General features: G+C 35.0%; 1 protein-coding gene across 1 annotated transcript in view; it reads right to left on the bottom strand.

Annotated features, from left to right (window-relative positions):
* The window catches only part of LOC126885245 (forkhead box protein fkh-2-like), a 54489-nt gene extending 44955 nt beyond the window's left edge, over window positions 1-9534 (bottom strand). Inside the window, exon 1 of the mRNA XM_050651730.1 lies at window positions 9198-9534. Coding sequence (XP_050507687.1) covers window positions 9198-9465 — 268 coding nt within the window. The 5' untranslated portion in view covers window positions 9466-9534. The remainder of the gene's footprint in view (window positions 1-9197) is intronic.
* Between the last annotated feature and the right edge of the window lie 2773 nt (window positions 9535-12307).

Here is a 12307-nt window from a genome sequence, read left to right as displayed (position 1 = left end):
GGGGATTTCTCCACATTCTCTATTTCACTTGATTGATTTCATACGAGTGGCCGTTAAAACACAATAACTTCCTCATCTTTTGTTTTAAATCATTTTACGACTAGAAGTAAATGAGGCTCTCAACCAACTAAGAAACAGACAAAAACCCAGAGATCGATGACATACCAGCAGAGAATGAAGCGAATGAAGAAGAAATACAAAAATAATTATCGTAGTCAGAGCACACAGATTTTGAAGTAGTTGACAGATTTGTATACTTCTTGGAATCCTTGATAACCAACAATTGGATAGCTTCTCGGAAATCAAGCGTAGACTAGCAATGGCACGAACTTCAAAAATTAATTTAATTAAAATATGGCCATCCCGAACAAGGAGAAATACTTAGTTCTGCTTGGCCAATGCTCTTATTTTTTTCCTATTGCTACATACACAACTGAAACATGGACTCTAATAAAATCGACAGAAGTCAGATCGAAGCCTTTGAAATGGGGATCTACAGAAGAACTATGAACAGAACACAGAACCAACTTGTCAATATAAAAAACAGGTTATTAAAAAAAGTAAACGGAGCATACCTAATTATTCCAGAAAGCCACTGCGCATCCGCTAGGAAAAATATTCTAATTCGTATTTTTTGCACAATCTTACTCAAAAAGGACTCCTTTTAACAAATTTGCATGTTGCCAGGACCAAAAGGTGGTCAAAAATTTTTTAAACGTTTTTTTTTTTTGTTTTTTTCCTAAAATTATTTTTTTTTGCATGGAAAAAAGTTTTTTTAGATTTTTTGGATCATTCCAAACAGAAAAGGTCTTTAGTGACTTTTCTCTAAAAATGATAGTTTTTGACATATAAGCGAATAAAAATTGAAAAATTGCGAAATCGGCCATTTTTAGTCCTCAAAAACTATGTGAAAAACTGAAAATTTGAATGTTGCCAAAGTAGGTAGATATTCTTTAAACATCGATTGATGAAATCCTTAAGAGTTTTTTGCAATACAATATTCAAAACTTCTTTGTTTTTTAATTGCTAATCAAGCGTGCGCGCCACTATTTTCCACCGACAGTATGGTGCAAATGAAAGGAATAAATTCGTTATTTCGTAAACCGGCGACTTTAAGGAAAAATCCCGAAACAGGTCGTTTTTTATTTTTAAGTTATGATATTGTTGCATATATGATATACTAGTGACGTCATCCATCTGGACGTGATGACGTAATCGATGATTTTTTTAAATAAGAATAGGGGTCGTGTGCTAGCTCATTTGAAAGATTCTTCAATTCTCTATTCAGTAATATAAACATTTACATAATTATTTATACAAGGTGTCCAAAAAAATTTATTAAATTAAATTATTTGACAAAAAAAGAAGTAGAAGGACACCCTGTATAAATAATTATGTAAATGTTTACATTACTGAATAGAGAATTGAAGAACCTTTCAAATGAGCTACCACACGATCTCTATTCTCATTTAAAAAAATCATCGATTACGTCATCACGCCCAGACGGATGACGTCACTAGTATACCATATATGCCACAACATCATAACAAAAATAAAAATCGACCTGTTTCGGGATTTTTCCTTATAGTCCCCGGTTTACGAAATAACGAATTTATTCCTTTCATTTGCACCATACTGTCAGTGGAAAATAGTGTCGAGCACGCTTGATTAGCAATTAAAAAAAAAATAGAAGTTTTGAATACTGTATTGCAAAAAACTCTTCGGGATTTCATCAATCGATGTTTAAAGAATATCTACCTACCTTGGCAACATTTAAATTTTCAGTTTTTCACATAGTTTTTGAGGGTTAAAAATGGCCGATTTCGCAATTTTTCAATTTTTAATCGCTTATATGTCAAAAACTATCATTTTTAGAGAAAAGTCACTAAAGACCTTTTCTGTTTGGAATGATCCAAAAAACCTAAAAAAAACTTTTTTCCATGCAAAAAAAAATAATTTTAGGAAAAAACAAAAAAAAAACGTTTAAAAAATGTTTGACCACCTTTTGGTCCTGGCAACATGCAAATTTGTTAAAAGGAGTCCTTTTTGAGTAAGATTGTGCAAAACATCCGAATTAGAATATTTTTCCTAGCGGATGCGCAGTGGCTTTCTGGACTAAATAAATTACTTCGGCCAGCCAGAAGAACGAATGAAAGGTATGGAATTATTGGTAATAAAACGAAAGGTAGAAGGCCGAGGACCAAGAGGAAGATCTCAATATCGAACAGGATCTTCTTCTTCTTCACGTGCCATCTCCGCGATGGAGGTTGGCCATCATCATGTCTATTCTGATCTTACATGCTGCTGCTCTGAATAGTTCGGTTGATGTGCATCCGTACCATTCCCTCAAGTTACGCAACCATGAGATTATTCTCCTTCCTGCACTTCTCTTGCCCTGGATTTTCCCCTGAATAATCAATTGAAGTATGTTGTATCTCTCATTACGCATAACATACGCCAGGTACTGCAGCTTTCGTGTCTTGATGGTTTCCAATATTTCCAGTCTTTTGTTGACTCTTCTCATGACTTCGTTGTTTGTTATATGCTCGGTCCATGATATCTTCAGGATTCTTCTATACACCCACAGTTCAAATGCTTCCAACTTTTTAGAAGTCGACTCGTTAAGCGTTAAGTGTCCATGCTTCTATCCCGTAAAGCAGGGTCGAGAAAATATAACACCTTGCCAGCCTAACCATCAAGTTTAATTTCAGTTCTCTTGCACAAAGTACCTTTCTCCTTTTATTGAAGTTTGATCTTGGTTTCTCTATTCGAACTTTGATTTCTTTGGAGTAATCGTTTGTTTGATTAATTATTGTGCCAGGATAGTTGTAGTTTTCAACTTGTTCTAAAGTTTTACCTTTAATTGTCAGGCTTTCATCATTATTTTGGGTTTTTGATATCCTCATAAATTTAGTTTTCTTGATGTTTATTGATAATCCATATATTCTTCTCCATACTCAACTATCTTGTTCATTAGCTTTTGGAGGTCTTTAAGGTTGTCTGCTATTATAAGAGTAACGTCCGCATATTCTAATGTTGTTATTTGGCGTTCCATTTACCTTTATTCCTGCTGTTTCTCCCTCAAGAGCTCTTTTCATAATTTCTTCAGAGTATGCATTGAATAGTAGTGGTGACAATACACACCCCTGTCGAACACGATAGGCAGACCAAATGAAGACTCTGGTGGAAAAATCCCTACATAAAGCCTTTCATCTGGCTCGGAATCACAGCCAATGGAGACGCCAAACTAACAATATTTATAATGTAAGCACGACTACCTTACAACGGCTCAAATTAAATTGATAGTAGAACTATTCCCGTGAAACGAAATCAATACTTGGTAAATCCAAAGCAATATTTTCATCCAAACCTCCAAATTATTTAAAACGCAAAATTCAAATTTGAAATTAAAGCTTTCGATGATACATATTCTCCATCTTGTGATACGTAGTAGAGTCTTGGACCTTGACTAAGGCAACAATAAGAGGTTAAAAGTATTCGAGAAGTGGACTTAAAAAAAGAATTGGACGATAAAATAATTTTTAAAATACCTATCATCTATGGACAAAATATCAAGAATAAAAGTACCTACCTAGTGCAAAAACTTGAAAAAAAAATTAATATCCACAGTAAAACGTAGAAAATTGGAATATTCTGGATATATCATGAAAACTAAAACCAAAAATAAATAATTATTAAAATGCACTCTGCAACGAATAGTTAATGTTAACAGACACATCGGTAGAAGAGAAGATAAATATCCTGCTGAAGAACTTAGAGCCTGGTTTGCATCATTCATCATGTGACTATCCAGAGCAGCATGTGGAATCTGGTTATGGACGAACTGATTGGAACGCTCAACAGGAAAAGATATAATGTCCTGGGCTATGCAGATGATTTTGTCATTCTGGCTCAGGGCAAGTTAAATAGAACGGGCAGGTATAATATGCAACAGGCCCTGAACGTAGTATCAAAATGGACAAGTGAGGTAAGGTAGGATTGTCCGTAAGCCCTCACAAATTCAAAATAGTAGCCTTCACCAGGAGAAAGTTAGAGGGAATAGGGCCTGTGAATCTCATGGGGATTTCCCTAAAGATGGAGAGGGAGGTAAAATATCTCGGAGTCATAATAGACTCAATAAGGCTTACCTGGAATAAACAACTAGAACGAATAACCAAAAAAGCGATGGCCACTTTAATGGTGACCAGACGCACACATGGCAGAACATTGGGACTTAAACAGGACATGATGTATGGGATATACAACATAATGGTAAAGCCCACAATAACGTATGCAGCATTGGTCTGGTGGCCGAAGGTGCAGCAGAGAAATGCTATAAAGAAGTTCAGCAAGATACAAAGGCTTGTCATTCTCAGAATAACAAGTGCAATGAGAGGCACACCAACTGCAGCAATGGAAGCCTTACTAGACCTTACTCCCTTACACATGATAGTGGCAAAGGACACTACAGCATCAAGGATATATGAGGGGATCCGATATGAGAGATGATAACAAACCATTCTATGCCCAAATATAAAATATAAATACCTTTCCAGGTGGAAATACACCCCAGAGAAGTATGGGAAGATCCTGGCAGATCCTGGAAGTATGAGGGCCACACTTGGTATACAGATGGGTCCAAGACAGAAGATGGTTCGGGATCAGGAGTATATAGTGAGGATAGAAACTATAACGGTTCCATCCCACTAGGAGAATATACCTCTGTATTTCAGGCAGAGGTATATGCAATCCTGCACTGTGCACGGATAAACAGATTGAGGACTTATACTAATAAGAGAATCAATACCTGTTCAGATAGCCAAGCGGCCTTGAGGGCGATAAAGGACCCAAGGATAACCTCACAGCGTGTATGGGAATGCCGCAAAGAACTTGACACCCTGACGGAACATAATGAGGTAAAACTCATTTGGGTACCTGGACATCAAGGGATCGCTGGCAATGAGAAAGCTGACGAACTTGCTAGACGAGGATGGGCAACAAGATACTTCGGTCCAAAACCGGCACTGGGAATGCCCAAAGGCACAATCATGATTCTCTGCAGAGACCGATTAAGAGGCTGGATACGAAGATAGCACAAAGAACATTGGGAAAAATTCCCACGCAAAAGCATGCGAAGAGATTTATACCTCAGACATATTATGCGCAAAAAGAGCTTCAAAACGAACAGGAATCAGCTCAAAATCACTACAGGTTTTCTAACAGGACACTTTCCAGTAAAAGGACACCTACACACGGTAGGACTATATAATGGAGATCTCAGTTGCAGACTATGCAATAGAGAGACGGAGACAGTCAGACATTTATTGTGCGATTGCGAGGCTCTGGACCGCAAGAGACAAGCAATATACGGAGACTGCAGACCAAGTCCGAAAGTATATGGCACTACCCCAATGGACCTTTAAAGGCTAGTGAAGGGCACTACTATAAGGTCATGATAACAAATGGAAGAAAGCACAATAAGCTGAAAAGCTGCAGTGCGACCGGAGTGCATGCACGGACAGCTTCCAAGAGAAAAAAAAATCCTGAGCAGCAACAAATAAACTTATCATTGCCATAATAATATTGTCAATTAAATGTTTAGACATGGACTGGCACAGACGAAAAAGAAGGTGTTATATTTCAAGAGATTACAACCTACAAGACTTAAAAAAACAAACGAAGCAATAACGATATAATGTAATAATACTCTGTGTAATTAAGAGGAAACAGTAGAGATCAACAGTTAGCGAAAACGTGTTCCAAGATTGCGGCTGTAATGTTGAATATTTTTTCGAGATATTTGGCACAAGTATTCGTAATATAATAAAGAATGGCGGTACAGAGCCCAATTTGAAAAATATATTAATATGTGGAAATTACTCTGTAATTAAATACAATATTAAAAAAATGAGCCTGTATACCGCCATTAAGAAGAACAAAAAAATACACTTTCTTCAAATAAACTTTTTTATCCGATGCCTAGATTTTGTGTCATTTTGGAACTACTAAAATTTTTTATTTCATTAGTAGTTCCAAAATGACACAAAATCTAGGCATCGGATAAAAAAGTTTATTTAAAGAAAGTGTATTTTTTTGTTCTTCTTAATGGCGGTACAGGCTCGTTTTTAATATTGTATTTAATTACAGAGTAATTTCCACATATTAATATATTTTTCAAATTGAGTTCTGTACCTCCATTCTTTATTAGCTAAGTGTTAGTTTACCAAATAGCATAGATAGCTAAGTGTTAGTTTACCAAAAATAAACTTAATGGTTTTGTTTTTATGTTAGGACAAAAACATTCAGAAAAATATTGACTCGTTTAATACGTGGATATGAACCTGAAAACAATATGATTAAGACTCATATAAAACCAAAGAAAGCCTATATTTCCTATAGGTATCACCCATCCATTGTTGGCCTAGTAGAAAAAGCTGACTGACTACTAGGCCAACAATGGATGGGTGATACCTATACCATGAAAAAAGTTTTTTTGTGTTTGTGTAACGTGTAATGTGGCCGTTTTTCTGTTTTTACTGTTTGGGGTTGTACGGAGGACATAGCATATCCAACCAAATTTTATTTTCACAAGATGCAAATGTTAACACCTCAATTTTGTAGAGGTACTTTTTTAACAATTGACCATTAGCTCCGATGATGACATTTATGTCGAAAGCGCTCAGCTAAAGAAATAAATTATTTACACACTTTGATATACTACATTTTTTATTTCCTCTATTCATTCAAGTGTGTACAAACTTATCAGTCTTTCAACTATACTTTACTAATTGACAACCGAAACATCAACGGCCAAAAGGTCACAAGAAAAAAAACAACCGAACGAAAAATAATAAAAGCTATAGGGAAACTTTTGGGGATAAAATAAGAAGCCAAGATATTGAAGGAAAACCACGAACAGGTAATTGTGGAGAGGGAGGCTAGAGTAACGAAGCTATTTTGGAGAAACCATAGCAATAATATGCCAAAAAAACTAGAAAATATGGGTTAAAGTAGGTACCTACTCAAAAACAAAGTAACCAGTAAACAGAGCACTAAAAAGATGGTACGAAAGTTGAAGCTCAGCGTTACATATGATGTGCTTAAAAAGAAGACTTAATATGTTTTGACTTTGATCTTTTTTAAGAACTTATTTAAGATAAATTTAATATTTAAGATAAAAAATTTAATTTGTTTTTTTCTATAGACAGTACAGACATTTGTGTTTTATTATTTTTTTTTTCAACCCGACTTAGATTTGAGGTTCGGGGATTATTATTTGGATGCCTCAGAAATCAAACGGTGTAGCCGAATTCTCCATAAAAATGACTTATGAGATATGATATAACACATATGTTATTATATATAATAATATTATTATTTCCTTGTTTGTATTTATGAATATGTTCCCCATATTATGATAAATAATGACGGTTTATTTGTTTTTAATTACTATTTATATTTCTGCAACTACTTTCAGAAACATCTTAGGATCTCATTTTAAACACTTATTGATTTACACCGATTGACTTATGACTTATGAGGCATCGATTTGTAGATAATGCTCTCCTCTTGATTGCTACTAAATACCTACAGTTCTATCATATTGTTCTACTACTTTTATTTATATCATCTTATGTCTTATCATCTCTAATATAATAAACAATATTGACACCGAGCTGCACTTTGTTTCACTCTGTTTGAAACTCTAGAAGTTAATAAAAGAAAATCGAATACTTGTGCATTGGTAGAGAACAAAAAGATCTCATAATAAACGACATGACCACGATGAAGCATTGCTGCGACTACAAATATCTAGACACCTATCAATATTTCGTACGATCGAACATTAGACAAAGCCATAAGAGAAATACGGCACGTAGAAATGCCATCACACAGTATTTTATGGGCCCAATCCATCAGCAAAGAAAATAAAAAGAGGATATATGAAACTATTACCTAGTGAACAGTATCACCACATACAGTTGCATGCGGGTACCTATGTCCCCTGAAAGAAAGAACGTTGGCAACGCTGAGAGCAACGCAAATGGATTTTTGGAAAAGAGCAACAAGAAGATCTAGAATAGAAAGAATTACAAACGAACGCATTAGAGAAATAATGGGAATCAAAGGAATAATCACAGATGACATTAACAAAAACAACTTATCTGGTCGGACATAGATATACAAAGAATGGATGAACAACGAATATGAAATGAAATAAGTATCGACTAAAATGGCAACCAGAATGAAATAGAAAACGAGGTGGACCGAGAAAAAGTTGGACCAAAGGAACAGACAAAGACCTGAGAGAAAGAAACAGAAGAGGAACTATGGAACAACCGGACGAAGTGACGATGGAAAACTTTATAAACCGAGGTAGGTATTTTTATAACATTTTTGTAAAATTTAGCGCATTTTAGTATTTTGATTATTAAAAAATAATCACCTTTCCAGTTTGAATGACTAAAAACACTACAACTTAGAAATTAATCTTTTTGTTTATGTAAGTATGAATTTCAAAGTTTTTTTGAGAATAAGAGATAAAAGAAGCTGTCTGCTGATTATTAAAAAATAACCACCTTTCAAATTTAATGAATGACTACAAATGCTACAACTTATTGTTGTTCTGAAGCTATTTCTTGTGGCATTTTTGCAAGGTTCTTTCACGAGGTTTTTTCCTGGTTTTCCCTCCTATATGGAATCTCTAGCGCGAGAATTTTACTGTCACAATTTACTTTAATTGCATGTGGCTGTCTTTTTAAAGGCAGATCACATGTGATGATTTTTTTGTGACAAATATTCTTGAGTTGGGGTTGATTTCATGTAATCGAATGAACCATCTTTCAATAAAGTCGTCCCAGGAACGCAACTCATAAATATTAGCAATATCATTTTAAGGTCTTCTACTTTAAAATGTATAATATATTTTGTCTGAATTGTTGATATAAATGAGTCAGATTAAATAAATTATTAGAAGATTTTTTTTACTAAGCAACAACATTTTTGCTTAATTCATTAATATTTTTTGTATTTTGACAACGACACCCGATTTATGCGTCGAAACGTTAATAAAGTCATTTTTTTAGTAAAATTGTGGCTTATTTCCCATCAAAACAACTTATAATTTTGTTTAATCTAATTGATCTTTTTGTTTACTTATTTAAAGGTTTTTTTGAGTTTAAGAGATAAAAACTTACCGTCTTTATGGCTCTCCTCTTCATCAGCCGACTTGTTAGAGCAATCCAGAGGCGGGGTACTAGTACCGGTAACGTCCAAGTCCGAATCACAATCACTCACTTCCGCATCCGACAAAGTCTCTTGCTTCATGCAGCACTCATCTTCAGGTTCGGAAGTTTCACGTACATCTAGCGCCGTTTCCGGCAAGATAGAGTTGATCGTGAACGATTTTAGCGGTGTATGTGCCATAATACACGGCTTTGTGACAGAACCCTGAGGCACGACCATATTTACATCATCACTGGTAAAACACAGAATTGTTTTGTGTTCAATCGCTCACGTATGTTGTAGGACTAATGATTCTTTTCAGTAGATTGGTTCTCTATAGTATCATAAAATCGAGCAACGCCTTCGAGCGCCGTGTATCCAATCAGTGCAGCGATTGAGGTAAATGGAGGAGGGGTCTGTGTTTGTTTGCTGACACGACATGGGTGTGGTTTTTGGTAAAGCATAAAGGACTCGGCATAGGCGTAAGTATAAATGATTATAGCTTTTATTAGTATACAAATTGGTTATACTATAAAACACGTTTACTGAGGTATCCGCCATTGTTATGTACAGCCCGGTATTTGTTCCGATCTGATAGGAATCATGATAAGTACAGAGAGGGACTTAAAATATAGTTTGATAAAATTTTTAGTAAAATCTCAAAAAGGTCTATACCTATGCAGATTTTATAATTTATTACGTTTAGTTTTTTTTATTTTCTATTCCTGTTTTTCAAGCAATAAATTGAAATATATTTAGCAAAATACAATCCTTACAATAATATTAATTGCAATAAAAACTTATGACACCAAAATTTAATAGATGTCTTAAATTTAATAGGTGCCGAAATCCATGAGGGTTTGTAGCGTAATAGTTTATACAGTAGAACCTCGATTATCCGTCAGGGCACCGGACCAAGGGTATGACGGATAGTCGAAAAGACGGTTAACAGAACATTAAAAAAAATAAAAATTGATAATAAAACTCTCAAATTTTATTTGTATGTTTTGTTTGATGACATAAGACCAATTTGTGTTCGTGTTAATATTTTCGAATTTGGTTTAAAATATTCTGAAATCTTTGTTTGTTTTACTGATGCTTCACATTTTGCAAGGGCTGATTTTCTTATTCGGCATAAGATCATGCAATCTACTTTATTGGATTCTTTTTGTCGAGAATACCACTCGATGAATGGTTGCATGTGAGATGCAGCTTCTCTAGCTTCTTTAGGCAAATCTTTGTCAGTTACAAAAGCATCATCTACATCGCCACCGTCAAATTCCAAGTTTGTGTCAGCTTCTAAACCTGTTCCGTCAGCCTCTGTTTTGCCATTTCAACGATTTCATCATCTGTCAGCAATCGATAGTCATTTGTGTCCTCATCACAAATTAACCATTCGTCATCTTTAGGCAACGAAAACAAAACAGTTGATTCAGCCATAACTTCATTTGTTACCGCATTGTACATTTCAGCGAATTTCGTTGAAAAAATTAATTCATGACTCAATTTTTTGCTTATGTACTCAATACAACTTATGTTCGGACCCTGACGGTTAACAGAGATGACGGTTAATGGAGAGACGGATAATCGAGGTTCCACTGTATATCAAAGGCTAACCGATTTCAGCACTCTGGTGCCGTAGTATAGGAGCATCTGTAAATATGCGTCCCGGTAATCCGAAATAATTGGGACCGAACCCATTTCGGATTACCGAATTTTTCGGATTAAACATATTTTCTTAAAACACTTCTTTAAAAAAAAATAAGATAAATAATATCCATATTATTAAGTACAGTACTTTCGTTTTGCAACCAATAAGAGCTTATGACAATAAGGAAGTAATGAATAGAAATATGAATAGGAAGTAATGAACCTTTTAATAGAAGAACATTCAGCTGAGACGTATGATCAGACACCGTTTTTAAGACAAAAAGTTGGAGTCAATAGCGGAAATTGGGGCGACTAATCAGTGATGAAGATAAATTACTGCCACTATTAGAAAAACTCAAGAAAATAAATATAAAAGACATCATTTACTGGGTAGGAGAGTCTTGGGAATCTGTGAATGAAAAAGTTATAAGAAACTCCTGGGAAAAAATTTGGCCAAGACTTACTTACGAAGAAATGCCAGATATGAAGGCTGAAGAAACCAATTTGTTAAGGGACCTTGTGCAAAATATTCCTGGCTGTGAAGAGGCGAATTTACACTTATTCACTTTAGATGTACACTGCAGATGATACATGAATAGTGAAAGTGTAGATTATGAAAGGCCAGCAATTTACATTTTCACTGACGGAATTCGTTTCACAGTCTTTTCAAAATGGCGAATACGATTGTAAGTGTCGGCGTGGAGTTAATAAGTAAAGCATTACTAGAAGAATGTCGAAAATTAGAAAAAAATCAGAAACGTCGACGTCGCGTCGTCGGTGATGGGTACGGCCGTGGATTAAACGGCGAGAACAACTAGGAGCATCCACTCAGTTGTTAGTTGAACTTACTAACTTGCAGAAGAAGATCCAGAAAGCTATAGAAATCATATAAGAGCCAGTGCTTAATTTACTTTTCTTTTGGAAAAAGTTGGTTCTTCCATTCAGAGAAACGACACATTTTTCAGAAGAGCATTGCCGCAAAACTAAAATTGCAAGTTACTCTTCATTATCTTGCTACTGGAACTTGTTTTAAAAGTTTGAGTGCTTTGTATAGAATACCGACTTGTAGTATATTACTTATAATACCGAAGTTTGCAAAGCAATTTATGAATGTCTAGAAGAATTTATTCTGATAAGTAAATAAAGAACACCTAAAGCAAAAAATATTTATTGTTTTTAATTTATTTTGTTTCCATGTGTGACACTATTTAGTCCGCTCATGAATTGGCCTATTTCTTCCCGAAGCTTCTCGGCGTTACGAGACAATACCATTCCTATCCACGGCGTTCGGAGACGACCGCTGCCGAAGTATATATAGAACCGAGATTCGAGCTCGACTGCTAATATAATGGATGGGTTTAAGTGTGTCCAAGAAATCGTCAGTTCATTTTTGATTAACTTTTTGATTAGCTAGGTAATACCTACTTATTAA

Source organism: Diabrotica virgifera, chromosome 5, assembly GCF_917563875.1.
Source record: "Diabrotica virgifera virgifera chromosome 5, PGI_DIABVI_V3a".
Classification (NCBI taxonomy): Eukaryota; Metazoa; Arthropoda; class Insecta; order Coleoptera; family Chrysomelidae; genus Diabrotica; species Diabrotica virgifera.
The sequence above is the reverse complement of the archived record's forward strand: the minus strand, read 5'-3'. Positions and strand labels throughout refer to the sequence as shown.